Here is a 22,614-nt window from a genome sequence, read left to right on the forward strand (position 1 = left end):
TCCTGTGCTTTGCTTTACCATTTTTACGTGACTGATTATTACCATGCTATGTAATTACATGTGTCTGATATTAACAGTCAACTACGGGATATTAAATATTTAGTTATTTCAGCTTCCTGCACATTTTGTAAAAAGTCTCTTACGGGATATTAACATTGGGCCATAGATATGGATATTGCACACTACATGATATGTCATTATAATATTATATTATATGCAGCTACATTGCTACCAAGTTCGATGACATTGGAGACTAAATTATTAATAAATGTTACGATACTACGATATAAATGTAAGAAAAAATATTTAAACTTGCAAAATCAATACGAGTATTACCGGAAGAAATTCGCTGAATATTACAATGTTTTGATTGTTTACACTGCAATTCCTTACTATTGTACTACATACTTAATTTCGACATACATACTATGAAAACACCTCTGATATAATATCATTGAAAACATTACGACGTCCGACGGGCCCACACTCGTATTCACTAGATTCATGCCAAAATGCTTTCACTATTGAGCCACGTGTCCTATCTAATTACGACGAAATTAGTTAGCAGTTTAATAAAATTGAATTGCTTAAGAAATTGCGTTATTTTAAGATATCGGCCTTTGTGGTTTGAATCAAGTTAGAGTTGCTTCTTCATGACTTTGCACTCCTGGCTCTAGGATGAAAATGATGTAATATATTCTAAAATTATTGTTTACATATATTAATAGAAACGAATATCATTTGATCTAATTTTATGCGAGGTAATCAGGCGAATCAGTGTAGTAAAAAGTGCAAAGTTATAAAACGTATACTCTACCTAACAATGTATTTACCTTGATTGCTTAGGCTTAGGCGACGTCTGGAGCTTTCAAAAGTTTAGTTATGATGTAGGTACTTGCAACATAGCATGTAAAGACGTACTGTTCAATAAAGCATGTTACCTGCATTCTCAAATCTTGTGAATTATTTGTTGAATATTAAAAATAGTTTATTAATTACCTACCTAATTACTTTTTGATGAAAGGGCACTTTAACTAATTGATTATTCTCATTCATTGCAGATTCCCGAGGAGTGTCCCAGCGGAGTAGGGGCAGCATCAGGGCCAGTGGGAGGTAGCGAGGATGACTGCCTTCCCATGGTACTCAGCTGGGAGGGCGCGGCGGAAGTCCAGAGCGGGGATATCCTGCTCGTGAGGATTGATGATGCACAGCTGGCATTGGCTAATTCAGCGGCCAATCGGACGACTAGAAGCGATGGTGATAGGTAAGAATATTAATTTATCAAATTAAATGAAAAGTATTATTTTCAATATTTTGAATCATCGTAAGCAGGTAGGTACGTGACGATATAGTTTTTATTTTTATTTTTTGGTATAAGTAAATAGCGTAATTAGAGAGATTATGTCATGATTAATATTTTGGCACTATTTGACGTTCTCTAATAACCCATTGCTTTATCCAATCTGAGAGTTTACATACGAAACTATAATTTTATGTATATGGTAATGATACGATAGGAATAAAACTTAGCCTGTAAGTACGTATATTTAACTAATATACATTCAGTTTACCGATTATCATTATAAATACACCTCAACATTGTTAATTTTTTTTATTTGTTGGTAGCTATAATATTGAGTGACATTTATCATTAACTAATTTTAGTAAAAAATCTCAAAACATTACCAAGTTCATATATGTTTACTATCAATGACAATTTAATGCGATTATTAAATGTATCAATACTCAGCAGTGGCGAAGGGTGACTTTTGAAAAGAGGTAGGCTGTGGAGAAAGGACACTTGTTAGATATATTTACGGGAAATAAAAAGATAATCCGACATTACTACTGATGAATAGGTACACAAAAATCGATGAAATTTCAAAAGCTCACTGATGGTATAAAATTAAGCAATTAATTTGAATTATGTATTTTCCTAAACATTTATAAACGCAAGATACCAATTCATAATTTAACCCGTTAAACTATACACGTTAAAATACTTATATATTTAAAATACAGACTAATGTACAATATCAGATTTCAACTGACACAACTGACTGAATAAACTGTCTTAATCTATGAATGAACTAACTGATAAGCAAAAATCACGAGATAAATTATTTTATATTTTTAACAACAATCAATATTTATATGTGATTGAATCCCATAGAAATTATTTTTTAAATTATTATTTTGAATAAATTTGCACTTACGTAATATGTAAGCGCTCCTGAATAAGCCTACCGATTTGTATGGGCCGCCGCAGACGTCTTGAAATTATGAGAAACAAACTTCATATAAAAAAACTTTTGATTCACGCGAACATAATCCATACAATATGTGAAGCGAAACGAGATGTCGCCTATTTTTTTTAAACTTTCGAGACATACCGTAAATGGTGCTTATTGAAATAGGGGAAAAGATCGTAAAATTATTATGACAATTATACGATAGATGTCGTTGGGCATATTTAATATATTATTATGTTATTATATTATTTAATATGGCAATATAAAATTAAAAAATATTTTTCTTAAGAAAGTAGGCTTTAAATAATCGCCTAGTATGGAATCTTCGCCACTGCAATACTGAGTAATATCTAATATTTTATTTATAGATTTTACAAACTCTTCAAATACTGTATTAATTTTTATTGTATTAATTTGTTATATAAACGAGAATTAACTGCATTCTTTGTCAGTGCGAATTTACAATTGGTGAGTGTGCATATTGCCTGAAGATGCATGCTGAAAAGCGAAACCTGCCAGAGAGTGGAGGTTATATTAATAGAGTTTTTTTCATTATTACCCATTACCCATTTGCCATTGTTATTAAAGATAATTACAAGCTACTGCTATTTATCAGGTTGGAGGATACGACAAATTTAGTTTTAACATAAATAATCTAATCCGTAATGTAATTTCATCATAGTTAGACTTACGTATATTTAGTATTCTCTTCGTATGTATTAGTATAATCTAAGAAACCTCTAGCATTATTATCTATGAATCAACTGTTTACCTGATACCGTCATCGACTGCAGCATCCAATATTGTCTAGCCCAGTCAATAGATATCCCCGGAGTATTTCCTCAATGGAATATCGATCAGCAAATTTTGAATGAGCTGCTGATTGAAGATAGCAAAGCTTCTGTTTACTGTAGGTAAATTTGAATTACAAATACGTGTACTACGTATATGTAATGAAATATTGTCTATGAATATTTTTATAGTTTTCTTATCTTAGTATGTTCATGATGTTAAATTCAAACAATGAATACATTTTAAAATTGTACCAGTCTACACTCTTCAGTTATGTTGCTTAGAATCCAGGGTTTCCCAAACTAGGTTCAGTGAATTTATGAGAAGAGTACACCAGTATGTCAAAATACGCAATGATAGTTTTACTCCCATTTACTATGGCATTTAATATTATGTGTGAAGCAGGATTTTCTTATTATGCTACAACGAAATCAAATCCAGGAACAGATTCGACGCCACATCAGATATAAGAATTTAACATTCTAATATTGATACCATGAAGATTTGTAATTCAATGACCCAAATCACACAAGTCATTAAGAACTTTATTCACTTATATTTTTGTGTTGTATTTTAAAAATAATTATGGTTTTATCTCAGTTTTTTAAGTTTATTGATTACAAAATAAACTAGGTGATCTGTTAAAATTTCAGGATTCGCAAAGTGTTCCTTCGCATAAAAACTTTTGGTAAACTGTAGTCTAGGTCTAGGCTTAGAGTATATACCTACTATAAGTGTAAGTTACTTGGTTGTTATAGAGGGAAGTAGAATTAACAAAAATAACTTTGTTTCAAAACCAACATAACATTCATAACTAGGAACAACCTCAATTTTTTTTAATTAGTATTCCGGGTACTTAGCTTTACCGATTAAGCTTACCATCACTATAAACAGGAAGAAATATCCTATATATTGGCCTTGTAACTTAAATCAATGTATTAACAAAACCAACTTTTCTAGACACGTCATGTTGACAATTTTATTATTTACAAAAAACATGAGTAATCAATTTAACTATTCTTTAGTTAGATATTAAAAAGGTATATGCACACTATAGTATCATTTCTCAATCACCAATCATTGCCTATTCTATTTACTATTACTTTCACTAAATGATTAAGTACTTACTTAAAATAATCTATTTACAAAAATATAATAAAAAATATTATTATTATGATATAACAATGCATTTGATTCAAGACGATTTTATTAGAAACCAGATATCTGCATAGTTATTTCCATTAGATTTATATATTAGTGTAAAATAATAACCATTATTTAATAGTTGGTAGTTATGGGTATGTTTATTGTTATTTCAATTGGTATAAAAAATATAAGATAATTTTAATTTGATGGAAATCCACGTAAAATTAAGTGAAGACTTTCCTTTATTTCTTTTTTGCTTATTTTTAATATAGCGTGGGTAGATTTTTAAGATATCACATTCCAAATAAACAAGAGTAATCTTTACATAAAGAATTAAGATGCAAGACGGTTTTCTCTGCTTTAAATATAAGATATAATTATTTTACAAACGTTTACATAAATAAATTCATTATGATTTATTTAGTGAAAAAATCGAGTGCTTTGGTATTTTAATATTAATCATAGCCTGATGTTAGTCATATTACTAAGCATATTGAATAATGATACATTGTTGTCGTTTTAAATAATACGTATAATTACCTACTGTCGTTTTTATTAATTTTGTATAATTCCGTTTTACTAATAGTATAATATTAATTATAAAAAGTCATTTTTAGTCGATGGCTATATATATATAATAATATTGTCATAGAATTATTATAACTACAAAATTAATGATTTGTCTCTGCTAACGTAGATATTCGACCTAAGTAAGAGACGAAATCTTCTTTTTCATTTAGTAATATTGTCGTCATTCAGAAATATTGTCGTGAAAATTAGAGTTTTGGAAATCGTATCAGCATAATTAATTAATGCATAAACTATTGTATTGCTGTTTGCCATAATCAACGAATTTCCATTCCTTCAGGCATTTACTGACATAATAATTTTATTGCTGAATCAGTAAAAATGTATTATTATGAGACTGGACTACCAAGGCATAGCGTAACACCCTTCTAACTTTTAAAATATGTTCACAATGAACAAAATTGACTGACGATAACTGTTTGACATTTTAAGTAGGTAGTTACATAGTACACGAGCAGATTAAAACAATTGGAGGCCCTACTCGCACCATCAATTATTGGGGCCTACCCAGGGCTCGAAATGGACCGGAGCGCATCGGAACGCCCTTTCGATTACTGAAATCCCCAAAAATATAGTTTTGAAAAAATAATTTGACCATCTGAGCTAGATAGGCCATATAACAAAAAATCTAACACTGATTTGTATAAAATATACATAAAATTAGATATCTATTTTAATATTTTCTGAAAATTATTTAGCGCTCCGGTTCGTAAAACTGTCTATTTCGAGTGCTGGCCCCCCATCCGTAAAAAATATTTCCCCTTTCTTCTACTGCTCACAAATTACATGGGTTAAATTTCATCATAGTTACCGTTATTATTTCCAACTGCTCTGAGATTAAGTCTATTGTATCATTTTTCTCGCTCGGCATCGTTCTAACTACGTCATATTTTCTGTAAAAACTATCGAACTTCACATTATGTGTTATTTTTCGGTATCTGCCTAAAATTGCCAATAATACAAAAACCCTCATTAAAAACTATATTAAATATACGTAGATTTGAAATCTATTAAATTTGAAAAGCCAATCTTAATCAATACATAACAACACAACACAACTGGATCAGTAGATTCATAGTTACGGCACTCGTCTGGCAAGAAGTAAATATGTATTGAAATCCCACCCTCTAAATTTGTATAGCTTTTTTTATGGAAGTTCCTAATACTTATGTGTGTTTTGGGGCTTTCCAATTGCTTTTGTAAATTCAGTTTTCAATAAAAATTAAATAAAAAAAACTAATATCATCTCTACGTCGAATTTTGTAAGATTTTGTGGCCCTATTTACTTGGGTAATAAATAATAAATATTTAGAGACTTTGCTGAATATTATTGAATTTTGGGATGCCTTGTTAGCGCGTGGTCCCTGGGTAAGTACTAAATAGTTGGACATTTTGAGACTTTCAAGTTAAGTACTTAGCTACTTACGTTTCAATGAATTTTTGAATGTAGAAATTTTTAAAAAACATTTCCTCTCGCAATATCTCGTAAAGTCCTTTTGTGTTAATATATCCAGAAAAAGCTTTAAATTAATGTAGAAATGTGAGAAGTCATTTAATATTATATATTATTCAATAAAATTGAAAATAAAAAATCAAATATGGTCGTTGTATTTGCATTATAATGCTCATTAAAACATTGTTGTAGATTGCCTATCTAGAAAGAATTTATATAACAATTTACTTGGATACATAATATTGATGAGGCCGTTTACCAATATAATGATGAAAACTAAAAAAGATATCAACGAAAGGGAGTAAACACCTTATGATATTCAAACTAATATTCTGACGAACATACATCATATTATATATTGATTAGCTTCTCTTTTCTTATATTAAATATAAGAATGATTTTCAAAAATCATATTATATCAAACGGGCAGGCTACGTATTGTTTACTCTGAAAAATATACTGTGCGGAGAGTAATTTATTTTCTCGTTAAATAAATGAATGTTTCTGTGACCACCATTGTCATTTTTAATACGTTGTCCAGACAAACCGTAGTCGTGTGATATATTTCTATAATAAATTTTAGCAATAGTATGAAGATGTTTTGTTCACATAGTATTTAGGTACCTACGTGAAATAAATGCCTTGGCTATTAATCCGTAATCACTTCGGCCATTACATTCAGCTTGGCACTCAAATATGGCATTTGTATCGCGGCCGATGCTAATGTTTTGTTGTAATCGTCCGCAAAGAAAATTCTGATAGTCGACTATGACGAGGATCTACCGGATCCGACGACAAAGCAAATTGTCATCTTACCATACAACGATCAATTTCGAAACGTTGTAATTGATAATTACAATTACAATGATATTTGAACAAATGGCCTCAGTATGACAGATAAACAATTCCAAAATAAAATTTAAATTTCATGAATAAATTTGGCGCGCTACCTATTAAGGAAAATATTTTTATGAATATTTATATCCACTAAATTGACCCTTCGGGGATTAGATTGAAATCAGAGACGGTCTTATAAGAAGTTGGTTGCGACTTGGCAAATAAGGTTAATATTATGTTTCAATTAATTAGTTTTATAAATGTCCATCACTCGAGGATAGTAATTAACCCTATACCTGAATGTTTTGCCAGTGTGCCATTTACGAGAAGGTCACACCGGCGATTGATCTCGGTATATAGTATCGTCACTTGAATGATGTTACCTGAGAATTATTACAAGTAACGCCAGCCGGAAACTTACCTCTTGCAAGTCTTGACTGTCTTAAAATAATACAAAAAAATGTCTCCGTCAAGGCCTGAACAAAAACGATGCATAAGTGCGAGTGAGAAAGTATTCGGCACCCTTATAATCTCTGCGACACGCGCTAGAGTAAGATAAAAGGTTTACAGATGTGGAGGTGATTTGCTACGGTGTCGCCGCCAAATCTTACTTTACTGCTTAACTAAGCGTCGATAACCGCGTTGCTAAAATTGCTATTTTTTGTGTTAAACATAAAGTCAGTTGTAAATATTTTTAGTTAATTAAGTAGAAAAGATGGTGCTGTGTGTTGTATTAAAATGTGGTAGCCGTACTGATTAGCAAGAAAATGGTATTACGTTTCATGGGTAAGTTGATACATGTTCATGATAATTTATTTGTATATTATTATGTATTTTAACAGCAAGTGACCTAGTGTTTCTTTAAAATAACTTAAATTATAGATATCGTTACCTAATAGTTGCATTTTGACCGCTTAAAAATGCAATGACGTAAAAAAAATAGAAAATTATATTTTAATTCTGAGCGTCTAGTGCGAGCACTTTGGGCAAGCACTAGCGAAATGGTCTATGGTCTCAAACATTTGTATACGAATGCGTTCGCTCGCCCATAAACCAAACGCACGGCACGCAGCTTCATTTAGCAATGCAATGGGTGGCGTCTAGATGTATCTATAGTCTAAGGTCTCCGTCAATTTTGTTTACTAAACTCGCCTGAATAGTATCTAATATTGTATTTATGTTAAAAGTATTGATAATTTTTGCAATACCTATTTTTTAAAATGGTTTGCACAAATTACGTGGAGTTTAATCATTAATTACACAGGGCGGGGTGAGCAATCTTCTTGTTGATGGTCACTATCAAGAATTCAAAAGGTTATATTTAATACCTATTTATTGGTTAGAAATTACGAGTAGCTCTTTCAAGTATCGACCCAGATAAAAAAAAATTGCTCTCCGAAGAGAACGGTCGTGGAAAGAATTCAATTATATATTATTCAACTTTCTAATTATGCTATTGAATTTATAATGAACATAAACTAAAGGGCACTATTTATATATTAGGTAAATATTAAATTGTAATTATGAAAAACTTTTGTTACAAGAAATTTTATCGGATTTTTTTTTTTTACAGTTTGTAATATATTTTGGTTGGTTATCGTCTTTTTTATCTTGTGTTTATAAAAACTCTGTCATAATATGTCCTTAATATAAACGATTACATAAAAATCTAGCTAATTTATCACTTTGACAAGTATATAACCGCCAAATGTCTTCTAGTGTATGGCCAGCAAATGTTACAACCTTAATATCTTCCCATAAATCTAACGCAATTCGTCTTGAATGTAATGGATGCCATAACTCATCTGTCCCGTCGCCCGTCCGCTCGACGGTCTTCTTTGCGTGTGGAGATTCATTACACTTTGCTAGTCAACCAACAATGATCGAAATATTATTATATTTGAGCATCGCTGTTAATAAACGGAATTTGGATATCTGTTTCAAGCTTATAATTTGTCGTGGGAATGGATTCTGAAACACGAAAGTGATTAATCATCCCTGTAAAATCTAAGGTACCCACTTGTGAAAATTTATTGTTATCAAAATAAATAGGATTGCAATCGTCATGATAATAATTTATTTCGTCTTCTGTATTTTTAATTTATTTGACTAATTACTGACTACGTATCTGCCAATCTTATTACAAGGATTGTACTAAAAGTCTTTTTGTTCAATATTGTGTGGGTATATATTTTGTGGATTTATCATTTTGTAATTTCAATCCAATATAACAAAGAAACAACAACTCAGTCGTCTCAAATAAGGTGATCTTTCCAATTTCCATTAAACCGTTTTACTGGCGTTTACTCTTGATTGGTTTCTTTACACTAGTCTCGAATCGTGTTCTCGAAGCTTCAATGACTCTAATTACGTGATGGCTTGGTGATTCTAAATAAACTACCATTTATGACGTTTATTTACAAAAACATACTGATGAAATGATAATGTCATTAATATAATATTACATAAAAAATAGTAAAATTACAAAATTTAAAATATGTTATTACTTATGAGTAGGGAATCCAATCCCGAGCAAAATTCTGATCCCGGGATTTCGGGATTACAATTTTACAATCCCGGAATCCCGGGACTGGTCCCAGGATTGGCATTTTTTTCCATTGTTAATATAAAATTTTTATATTTACAAATAACATTGATAAAATCGATGAAAAATAAATCTAGTATAATTTATAAAATCTAAGACATTTATTCTTAATATTGTATACGTTCAATCTTGGAAATACATAAGTTTAATGCAGTAAAAAATATTGTAATATAAATAATAATGTGAATTTAATATGAGATTGCTGTTTCTGATAGTAAAGCAAATCATGGTGTACTTATGGCCTTTCCGCTTCATAAATCTAATTAGTCAGCCAAATATGAAACTGCCGTAAAACGTATGAGATCATGGTGGAATTACTTTGTTAATAGTGAGAAGCATTGTTTTTTTCCAATCTCTCTCATTTTAATTTATGTGAAAAAATAAAATGAATCGGCAACTTACACATGGGTATAAATCAAACTTCATTCAAACTCAGTTTATTTCTAATGTACCTAGTTATTTGTTATTAAAAGTATTTGTTCTGTTATATTTTCGTTTTTATTTTATTTTCCATAAAAATTGATTAAAAAATCAATCCCGAAAGATTCGCGATTATATTTATCAATCCCGGGTTTCATAGTTATCGAAAATAGCTCGGGATCCCGGGATTGGAATCCCTACTTATGAGTACCGTCATTATAAATACAATAGCTACACGATATTATTTTATTCATTAGATCAGCCATTAGACAGATTCATCCATTGATGAATGAATATATGCTACTCCCTTTGTCATAATGATGTCTGAAGTCAGTTTGTCGCAGGAATTCTTCAAATGGACATCCATTTACGTGATGGCGCCTTCCTTACGATTGGTTTTCTGAATTGTAAAAGTTTAAATCAAATTAATTAAAGGATTATAAATTAATAGTGCCCTAAAAATGTATTTAAATTTAAAAAATATATAACCATCATACAAGCTGGAATGTACATACAAGATGGTCAATGTTGAAGGTGACAAGTGCCCGTGTTGGCCAGTAGGTAATACGAGTATAGTATTTTGATGGATCGTCACGTCATTCTAGTGCCAGCGATTCACATGTAGTACCTAGTGTTTTGGAAAGATCTTCTTGGAATATTCCCTACATAACTTCGTTCTTTATGCCACGGTGTATACTTGGCAAGGTGTGTAGACGTGGAGAGCTGTGGAGTAGAATAGAAGGCGTAGACCCCACCCCCTCTGTGTGTTGTATTTATAAACATATCTACCTTGATTAATTAAAATTATTTTTAATGTCTTTTTTATGTTTTTTTTACCATTGATTGTCACAATGTTTGAAGTATATTTGAGTGATATGATACTAACAAATTATTTTATTGTTAAGTGTTATTAATTATCACTTTGTTTCCGTTCGAGGTATATAAATTGTATAGATACATAGTGTTTTGTTTTAAATGTGTTCTTTATTATGTAACATTATATTACAATATAACTATTGAAATACAAAACGTTTTAACCCTCCTAGCAATATGTGTTTACAGTAGAGCGTAGTGTCTAAGTGCATTTTGTTTAAGGGTCAGATTCAATGTAGAAAGATATAAACTTTGAATTAAGTTACGGGCTTATTCCTTCACGTGAATGTAGGAATAAAGGCGTAGACGTCATGTAGTGAAATGCGACGCAGAGCGAAATATTCACTTACGATAACCGTGTGTTCGATACGAAGCGCCACAATAAAAACAACTTTTCCGATCTATTTCCGTGCCATTGGAAATGAAAGCAAATCAGATTTGATGACTTTCTACGTTACATGTTATAGTCTATAAACATTGATGCATAAAAGGCAAGCATTACGATAAGAATATATATATTCGTGTATCTACATTATTATTCAATGAATCGTTTTTAAAGCGTGGCTATAAATATTATGTGTAACAAAACAAGCGAATGGAGATAATCGCTTTGACTCCAGACCATTTTACCAGTGTATTCTTAAGTGGACATAGTATGGTGGCTTCGATGCAGCTTCCATGAACTTTGCCCAAGATTTCCAAGAGTTGGAGAAATACAGGATGCATAGTATATCCTCTGGAAATATCCTGAAATATGTATGGAAAGAGAAGAGCTGCTCTACTCTTTCCAACTATCTGTGGGGTCCATTGAGCCATCCGACCTGGTGTCTACATAGTTCATTTTTGTCATTTAGAAAATTAGCGGCAACATACTGTCAATGTGAAAATCTCTCTACTTACATTGTTTGTCTGCTTTATATTAGTTTTTGTTTTATAATTTATCTATTATCTGTTCTCCAAGTTTTTCTTTCCCGTGGGCACACTTAGTTTAAAATATGTTTTACTTGGGTGCGTGGTGACTTTAGTATTGTGAACTGCACCTCAGACATTAATAATCATAAAAAATCGTTGATGCTTCTCATCCAAATAGAGCAGGGTTGGTGAACTTATGGCATGCGTGCCAGAGGTGGCACGTGATCGATTTAAAAAGTATTTTTTTTATATTAATTAGTATTTCCGGACTCTTCATTTACATTATTTCATCATTCCGTAAACCTATATATTTTATACTCTCACAAGACCCGAAAGACCTCCAAGGTAGAATGCAAGAACTCGCGGATGTCAGTCAAACGATCGGTCTAAAGATAAATGTCTCAAAGACAAAAGTGATGAGGAACTGTTTTTCGGACCCTGCGATTATCTGTATTTCTGGCACCCAACTCGAGCAAGTCAGCAGCTACGTCTATCTCGGACAGTAGGTGTCCATAGACGGAAGCATGCACGATGAAATTGCTCGAAGAACAAAGCTGGGATGGAGTGCTTTCGGACGTCTGAATATTATCTTCAAGAGTGACCTACCATTATGTCTTAAGCGTAGGGTATTCAACCAATGTGTGCTACCCGTGCTCACGTATGGCTGCGAGACGTAGACCCTCAACACGAGAGATGTCCAAAGGCTAAGAGTCACACAGCGAGGCATGGAGAGGTGCATGTTGGGCATCACGCGAAAGGACCGTAAGAGGAACGAATGGGTTAGGAAGCAGACAAGAGTACGCGATGTAATAGACGTTGCCAAACAGCTGAAATGGAGATGGGCGGGGCACATTGCTCGCCGAAAGGACGGCCGCTGGACAAATGCCGTCATCCAGTGGTACCCAAGGGGTACGAAACGGCCACAGGGTCGCCCTAAAAGCCGCTGGATTGACGAACTGGTAAAGTTCGGCGGAAATACGTGGCAGCGAACGACACAGGACCGAGAGAGTTGGAGAAAGCTTGGGGAGGCCTTCAACCAGCAGTGGATTGACCCCGGCTGATGATGATATATTTTTAAGCTGGCAATTCTGCACACAAATTTTATTATCATTTGAGGTTGTGTATGTATTGGTTACAATATTTTTTAGATCCTGGTGATGATTTAATAAATCCTATTTAATATGGCTAGTGGAAATAATAATAAAAAATTTAAAAAAAAACATTCGAATTACGCAGCAGACTTTTAAAATTGGTGGGCTGAAAAGTATGCATGATTAACAAAGGCAATAAAGCAGTATATATTTTGTATTTTAGGACAGTTTTATGCAGAATCTCGTCAGTAAAACGGTATTATGAGAGAACACAGCAAACACTCCACGAGAAAATCAAGGACGAACAAAAATAGTTTATTGATCGGGCAATTAAAAATAAACGTGTTCAATCAACAAACCTAATGAAATTTATCGGCATTCATTCAATTATATTTCTGCTTATTATTTTTCCTCAAACATAATCATTAAAATTAGAAAACCAGAATATTTCAATGGAATTCTTATTTTTTCCCCATGAAAAACTGCTCGGCACGTCAGACAGTCGAAAAATAATATTTGGGACCAATTCATTGTACCTACCAAAAAAATATCATAGTTATAATTTAAATATACACAAGTAGTTTGTAATTGGTTGATGTATTGTATAATATATAATATTTTGTAATTATGTGAACCACCAAAAACAACAAAAGCATCAAAGTATTATACAATGGAAAATTATAGAACATAATGTATATTGGTTAATTAAGTTAACACATAATAATTATTTTCCTTTCTCGTCAAACGATTATTTTCCGACTGCCTTTCTTCAAGGCATGCTCGCTTTTCACTCGCTTGAAAATCTTAGGTCATTTCTGCTCTTAAGATATTTTTGCTGCTCTCACGAGGGATGGTTTCCGATCCTGACGTCTTAAAGAATTTAATTTATATGCGCCCGGCAATTGCCTACGTGAGTCCATGATCTTTTATGGATTAGTACTGTTTTCTTGTGCCAGACTTACCATGCACGATTAGTGAAGGGTGCGAGACTAATCAATGCGCTCCCTAGAGTTTTTGAAATTTTATTTTATTGTTTAACATTGTCTATGTTTCTTTTCTTGTCTCTTCTGATGGTAATAATATTTGCAATGTATTAGGTACTTATGTATTTTTATTTCACTCGTTTTATTAGAACCAGTGTTCTTTTTCAATTTAAATCTCATGTTACCAACGTTCTGAATTCCAATTTGTTACGCTCATAATGTTTTTTTAAAGTAAATAAATAATATGACAATTATTAAAAATAACAGAAAATTAACGACTTTTACTGTGTCCGATCTTAATAAGATCATATTATGAGCCTCCACAGGGTGGAGGTTTCTATCAACAGATTTTTGTTTTTACGAGAGTTGGATGTCAGTCACTTGCTCAACTTATTACTGTTCGGCTTCTTTTGACATCTATGTTATGTCGCTATGTATTATTACTTTTTGCATGCTAACAGTTTTAGTTCCAGAAACGGCCGCAGTGACGTAGGTATACGTCTCGATACAGAAGTCGAAGTCAAGGTCCATACTCTGACTCCAAACACAAATTAAAAAACAAAATGTGTATTTTTGACATACCCAGGATTTAAAACTGGGACCCGTGGACATTAAAGGCCGACGCGTAAGCCGCTCGGCCATCGTGAGTTATAATATGTATGTGAATAATATTTATGTTAATGAACAGATACCTACGTTATACCTTTTTATGAAGAACTCTAACTCAAAAAGAAGGGTATTGATTTTTAGTGTAGTTATAAAGCTCAATAAAATTTTGCGTATTATTACGTCATACAAAATATTCAAAATTAAAAGAGAGTCACTCAATACGATACGCCATCATGACAGTAAAAAATGCGCGGAAAATTTGTTAAATGTAAGTAATTTTCATTAATTATTTTGATGCTGTATTTTTAAAATGTTAACAACATGATGGGATGCTAAAAATGATACGGTAAATTACATACAAAAATTTACATGTTACCCTATAAGTACGCTGTACTTCAATTGTCTAAATTGCTTCAATTTTGATTGGTATGTTTGGACATATTATATAGTGCATTAATAATATTTTGTAGTAGATTTGACGGAAATTGATAATAAACTATACATATTTTCTTTGGTATTTACTATATATATATTTTGTCAGTTCACTCATACATTGTGCATTGCAATGAACGTGGTAAGGAGTAAAAAATAAAGTTTTTAAATACTGAAAAATCAACATGCATGTTGTTGACACAAGAGCCCGGATGAAACAAAAGTTGATTCGAACGGATTCGTTGGATTTTCAATTTGTTTGTGTCTGAAAATTGGATATTGCTCTCATACATCCATTTGTTAGCGTTCAATCTGTGAATTGCATACAAAAATACATATTTGTGTAACCGACTATCTAGTTAAGTACGATTGAGAGCACATATGTAATGTAAAAACGGCTTTCAAAATATAACTAGACAACGTCAAATATTCACCACCAACTGGTTGAAATTCTCCCTTGACTGCCTCCATACTTTTTTGTAATTTTGTTTGCCGCAGCACTCTCTTTCGTCAACTTAAGCAACATGATATAACCGTAATGCTTCTACTGAGTGAATTTGAAAACTGAAATTAATATGTACAATTAACTGATTTTCATTTTACATATTATTATTTAATATATAAAGTATTGTTATGGCTGTATGGTATGACTGGGGGTGTCATCCAATGACGATTTTGATGAAGAACGGCTTATATTTTACAGATCATGGCAAATAGCGCAAAATTTATAATATTAATTATCATCGAAATTATAGAATTAAAATGAATCGACCCACTAGGTGAGAGAGAGATCTCTAGACGAGATTTACCTGCAATTCTCAGCAGCAGCAAATGGCGATAGTATCTAATAGTTACGCTCTCCCGGTGCCAAGCACCAGTATGATCTCGAAATGGCTCACTGGCAGAACATTATGTTACAAGGTTGGTTACAACGATATGCCTAGTTTTGGACATTTATAATACTACATGCGACCCTCGTGGTTCTAACCCGGGCCCCGGGTTCGATTCCCGGTGATGTCACAATATATTTATGTAGTTTTATCAAAGTCTAAGTATTTATGTGATCATTTCGCTTTACTACTGCATTACTATTTTGAATATACTCCTGTCATTATGCCTCGTGGCCTGTTGTAGTGTTAACAATATATATATTTCTAATGTTACATAAATAAAACATGGTGTTAATATTGTAACTCGTAGTCGGGAATGACATGGCTATCAGAAGCCGGCTCTCGTCTAATCCCTAAAGGTGACATTCAGTGAAGGTTAATTAATAGTGGATACCTATCGATGTGGTTTCAAATTTTACAATATTTATATTATTGACACTATATCAAACTATGTTCGAAACGTAAATTTTAATATTATTTAAACCCTATTTCAAAAGGGAATAAAGTGAAATTAACTGAAAATTGGGTAGGTTTCAAATACATTTTAAATCACTGTAAAGCCACGGGGGTGGAGTAATAAAAAGGTTAATGGTTTCTGAGTATTGCAGAATTAAAATTAAGATATTAACTCACCGAAATCAGGGCGCGTGTTCGTGATAGATATAATTTGCATAAAAGTAAGATGAACTTTATTTACGAGAGTTTGTGTGTGGGTAAAGCTGCGGGGTATTGGCGCGAAGTGAAATCTTGGAAAAGTTCCAACATATTTTGTAAAAGTATGTGAAAATAGGGTGGATAAAATAGGTTGTCCATCTCAAGGTGATGAAAGAAAAGTGAATAAAAAATGTACAATACCTAAGCACGATAATGAAAAGAATTTGAGGTTTAATATAATTTTAGTTTCAAGAAAAATAGTAAATAAAATAAAAAAATACGTTGAACCAATCAATTATTATTAAAGTATGTCTTCGAGACCTTTGAGAGAATGAAAGAGCCAAACTACATGCCAATGATACGAATAATCATTCAATAAAAAGCTCATGAAATAACAATATCTATTTTTTTGTATTTTTTTTTAATGTTTTAGATAGGCACATTCTGTCATTAGACTAGTACCGCTTCGAGTAAAAAAAAATTGATATTTCCGCTATGAAAGGTCTAATAAAAGTAGTTTTAGAACTTTACTGTTATATGAGTGAAATTTTATTATATTTGAGTTATATAAACGTCTATTTTCAAAATAAAGTGAACTGTTTGATGGTATTATACTGGAAAATATTTTGTAGATATTTTATATATATTCTATCTTTTGGATACTGAAAAAATGTTATACTTAAAATAACAAAAACATAGATGGTATTAAAAGAAATATTCATCTAGTTAGTTTTATTTTTTAAGTACAATTCCGACAATAATTTAAATTTTATTTCGAATGGGTTAAAATGTCATAACAATCTGGTCGTAACATATTTAAAAATGTAAATTATCAATCAATTGTGTTAAATTACATCTGTCGTATTATAGAGGCCCTAGCGGCAGTATATCGCTTGATAATAAATTAATGATTCCCATTGAATTGAAAAAAAAAGAAGACTTTTGGTCACCCCTTCATGAAAGAATTTTATTAAAACAAAAGATATCCAGGGTTAGAGATCGTCAAAAAAAAGTGAGTGATACTTTGACAATTACAAAGAGAGAAAATATTTTTATAATCATATTTTTTATTATTTATCTACATATTTAGATATTTTTTGTATTGAATGTTCATAATAGGCTTTTGAGTTTTTACCGTGTGTTCTTCCTCATTCTTTCCTCGATGTTTTGGAATTGTTGTGGGAAATTCTCAAGGAGGAAATCCATCCATCGATGAGGAATGAAACTAAAAACTTAACAGCCGCGAAAGATTGGGCATTGTTGCGAAAAACTTTCATTGTAATAGAGTTTTTGACGGCCTAATGTTAAAATAATCTATGTGTAATCGTTCATGTTTCGTGAATATCAGACGCAAAATCTGGCAAGAAAGCCAACTTGTATGTGGGAATAAAATATCGTCAGACAGCGATGCGCATTTTGAAGTGTGTCATGGCCACTTTGTTGGCGACTTTTAAAACTATGTTGTTTATATTAAACATAAAGTTATCTTCTTTTGAGCTTTAATATTTTCAGATAAACGCTAAAGGAGGTTTTATTTTTTAGTGCATAAGTTAAACAGTACAGTGCAGTTAGTTTTTATCTGGTTATCTTTATTTTTTCCTCGAGTTTCATCAGCGTACTTTCTGTTTCTACTCTGTGAATGAGTTAAACCATCTCGTTTTAAGATTTAGAAATATAAACTTAACAGTGTTTAGCCTTAAACTATATCTGTTTGGATTAGGACTAGTGAGGGTCTTATGAACTATGATGGCGACTCGATATGGTTGTATTATGCTGCCTATCTGTGTACGATAACTGATTCGGTCTTTTCTTTCACTGCGAGATATAAGCTACATTTGATTTTTTTAAATGTGAAAACTCAAGTTATATTCAAGTTCATGTGTCGTATTCAAAATATTTTTTGTATGTTTAATCATTAGTGCATTAGGTCACGTGCTCAATTATTGTGATTCGTCAAGCTTGTCAATGAGTATTTATATTATACGGTTAAAACTGTTGGCTACGTGTTCATCACTAGAATTTTAAACTTTTCGAGTCAATCCTATAGGTGCCGAGGCGCGGCAAGATAATAGGCGGGGTATAAGCGGCATCTAGTCGCAACACTTAGATATAGACTCTTTGAGTAATAGTCGGTCGTCGTACACTATACGAAATGTATAGATGTTATATAATATGTATGTACAAACACTATAAAAACACAGTCTGCAACGTATGTTTACCACTATCAATAGTCTTTTCTTTTTACTGTCATATAATGTTTCCTCCATCTTCTAGAGTTAACGTCTTTGATGAGAGGTTATTTAAAATATTGGTTCATAAGTTGAATATTAGAGATGAAGGAAGAAATGTGTTTTAATATTAATATTGTCTCACTTAATTCTTTTAGATCGGATGAATCTATTTATAAAAGGCGAAACGCGATTCATTGACTATTTGCGGGCGCCAATCGGTAGGCGTGTTCCGATTTTCGCTTCCGCCTGCAATATTAAATCACGTGCCTTCTTGGGATACACAAATCTGATGTAATTTTTCAACCCGCTTTTAACTCGATCCAGCCCTGCTCCCAATCGCCAGTCTTGTTCGAAATTCACGGTTTGAAAAAAATCTGATCTCGCTTGGAAACAATTTTATTGCCATGGAGGCTGTTTATCATAAATAATATTTTGTCGTACATACTTCAAAGTAAAAAATACGTAAAGAAAGCGTGAGGCAATGAACTCAGGTAAACGATAAAAAATAAATATAAATCCAAGCAACCCGAAGACGAGGCGGAAAATTGTTTAATGTCTTTCGATCACTTTATATTTCCCGGAATAATTATTGTGATAGAAAATGATAAATATTATCCCAATATATTTTAAGCTGAGAAAAAGTCGGTATTGAAAGTGGTTGAAATAAATATAATTTGAAAAGGTGCTCCTGTGGTAAAACATAGATTAAATTGACTTTTAATATCAGGCAGTGGAATCACCCAGTCACGTGGATTTAAATAATAGTGATACATGAAAAGATATGAGGTGACAAAAGAAAGGTTATTAAATACGAATGTGTGAATATATGAATAATATAGGCGCCAATATTTATCTTCTAATTGTGTAGGTATACAATTAAATAATGCAGATGTTAAACAAAATATTGTACTTTGGGTGAGTTGACAAATATTTATTACCTGATAAAATATATAAAAATCGAAAAAAGGGATACGGTCTTTTTAACAATTGAGATACAATCATTAAATATACATTAAGTAATTATATTAATCTCATTCATTATATTATAAAAATAAGCTCTATTAAAATTTTTAAAAGAAGCTACATATTCCACTGAATCTGAATGGATGCCGTCCGAAAACAACAGTTAAGATAAATTATTATTGTTCAGCAAAGAGATCCTCCTTTGTGTGAAGTCACGGTTAAAGTCATTGAATTAAAGGAATCGCATGCCCTTCTCTTCCTATAAGTATTGCATTTTGTGTGAAAGAGAAAATCAATGTTGTGTCGTTTTCTTTTCGATTTATATTTTAGATATAGGCTAATTAATGTAACGTGACAATATATTTTAGCCAGCTATTGATAATATGGATTATTATGAATTACTGTTGCAGATAATAATCACTGAATAATACATTGTATCTACGGCGAAATTATAAATACAAGTGAAGATGAGTCCACGTCATAGAATTGAATTTTGGTTGCCATCTTTATAATCTTCAACATAGTCGTCGACAATCTTCATCGCCTTGGAGGTCAATGGACGTACTCTATACATACTATTGAAAAGGCTTTTATTTGACCAAACGACTCTTTAAATAGGTTCCAAATTTTATGGTAGGACTGAAATATTATGATCTTTTGATTTGTAAAATAAATTGCTGGTCAATGTGTGTTTAGTACATACGAATTTCGATAAGACGTAAGTGTAATGCCTATATATGTATGCCTTAAATGTAATAGTTAAATAAATATACATAATCAATATTAATACCAATTGATTGTATAGTATTTTTTTATTCATGTGATATTGAAACCGAGTTCCCTAATAATATGTGAGGGAAGCACTGTCCTTTCGACTATGAAAGGATTATCCGTCGTTCTTTGGTTGGATTGCAACGGCGACGCTATTCCAGCGTCCCGACGTCTAATTGAAAATACTTACGACACTTGCGGGGGAAAGCTCATGCCTGTGGCTTATTGAGAGCTTCTCTGGGCACGTTCTCGACTATCGCAGACTGTGTTTATTTTTGCCACGTGTCAGCATGCTACCAGTGCATGTGACAGTTAGGCCACGTGCAGTTACATTGCATGCTGTGGTTTTTATATGTTCGGAATTTCAAAAATAATTTTCATGCATTATTTAGAATAGTATAATATTCTGTAAGTGTTATTATGTATTAGTGGAAAATGAAAAGAAACAGAGTCTATTTCAACGATGTTAAATGATGACGAAATTCTGTGTTTAATCATAACATTGGTTGTAATACAGTAGAACCTCGGTTATCCGGACCTCGATTAGTTGGAGTTTTGATTATCTTGAATTCTTTTTGTCAGTTTCGTTAAATTTTAAGAAAACAATACAGTTGTTTTTATTGAATCCGAAGAAAATTTTTAATTATTTATGTTAATTGCTTCCAAGCATTGGGCGTATTATTATCTTAATAATTTTAGTGATAATTTAAAAACCTTCTCTCTTTTCGATTCTGCCAGTATAGTGAAAACTAAAATATTTTCTCAAAAGTTACAAATCGATTCTCCATATCGAAGTCTTACGTGAATATTTCAATATACTTTCGATGATGTAGGAATGATGTACGTTCAATATTTTATACTCTTATAGTTACTAATAAATAGTAATGTGTCTTTCTTGATATTTAGGTCAAACGAAAGTTTGCAGAGAAATGGTGGATAAAATAATAAATTTATCACTCCACCCCGTGACATTTGTTATTTCTCATTTCCCTAGAATTGCCATACACGCATAAATGTAGATATTATGTATTATATGTTACCTAACCCTTTCGTAAATACCTGAACAAATGTTCGCATTCCATCGTGTGCAAAGGGTCCACCTCCCCCTCCATCTATGGCTATTCCCACATGAATAATCTCAAAATGCTCACAGATATTCGAGAAGCAGGTAGGCGAAGTAGACGTGTTTTACTTTGGCGATTCTCAAACTATCTATAGGTATATAACGAATAATTTTAGAATCCCTCAAAAATCAGTATTTTATATCTAGGTACTGTTTTGTATCCATAATTTTCCCAATACGCTGCGAATGTATATGCGCTTACGAATATATATCTCACAGAGATTATCAATATATTTTTTTATTGTAAATATTTCACTATAATAATGTCGACATAAATTTTATTAATGGTTTTATAAATGCTTTTAAAAATTAATAAATATAAAAAATCTTAACACCACTTCACATGGACGTACTGAAATATGACTATATTCTAAAACATTAGAGCGAGAGGTTTAAAAGAATACTATTTTATGTAATAAAAATACTTTATGCAGTCATCAAATGTTTAAAATAAATATAAATGATAATAAGGCTTCAAAATTATGTAAATAGATTATCTACAACGTTTAAGGAATGTCCAGGACCACGCTTTGAAAATAGCATAAAAGCTCCATTTTGACGTATGCTGAGCATGTCGCCCCTTAAACACATCCTATTTAACTGTTTATTGTGGAATGCATATTCGGTTAGGGTTTGATTCATTTTGGTTCAACGATATCATAAATAAAATAACAAACTTATTAACAAACTTAAGTAATTTATGATTAATAATCGTCGTCGTCATTGACGAATAAAGATATCTCTAAATAGTTTTCATTCCTATCGGCATTTCGTTACCACTTCTTTCCGTGGATCTTAACTATTTGCTCTTTGGGTTAACATTTCGAGCGTTTTCTACGTCCTGCAATTGTCTAAGTATCCAGCCCATTCATTTGATGATTTCAACATAGTCTATAACATCGTATATTTTGTTCAGTCATACAGTTTTTGTCATTAATAAATTAAGTTTAAGTCAAATTACGAGTTAAAGTATTACCAACATGCTCGAG

The 22,614-nt window shown here is 31.9% G+C and overlaps 1 protein-coding gene across 2 annotated transcripts in view; it reads left to right on the top strand.

The window, feature by feature from the left end:
- The window catches only part of wry (delta and Notch-like EGF repeat containing weary), a 252,245-nt gene that overhangs the window by 103,713 nt on the left and 125,918 nt on the right, over positions 1–22,614 (top strand). For both annotated transcript variants that reach the window (XM_085946683.1, XM_085946684.1), the window contains exon 3: positions 1,062–1,264. In XM_085946683.1, coding sequence (XP_085802809.1) covers positions 1,062–1,264 — 203 coding nt within the window. The remainder of the gene's footprint in view (positions 1–1,061; positions 1,265–22,614) is intronic.

The sequence above is a fragment of the Rhyacophila brunnea genome, unplaced genomic scaffold (assembly GCF_057557595.1).
Source record: "Rhyacophila brunnea isolate RB1 unplaced genomic scaffold, BYU_Rbru_1.0 scaffold_2, whole genome shotgun sequence".
Lineage (NCBI taxonomy): Eukaryota > Metazoa > Arthropoda > Insecta > Trichoptera > Rhyacophilidae > Rhyacophila > Rhyacophila brunnea.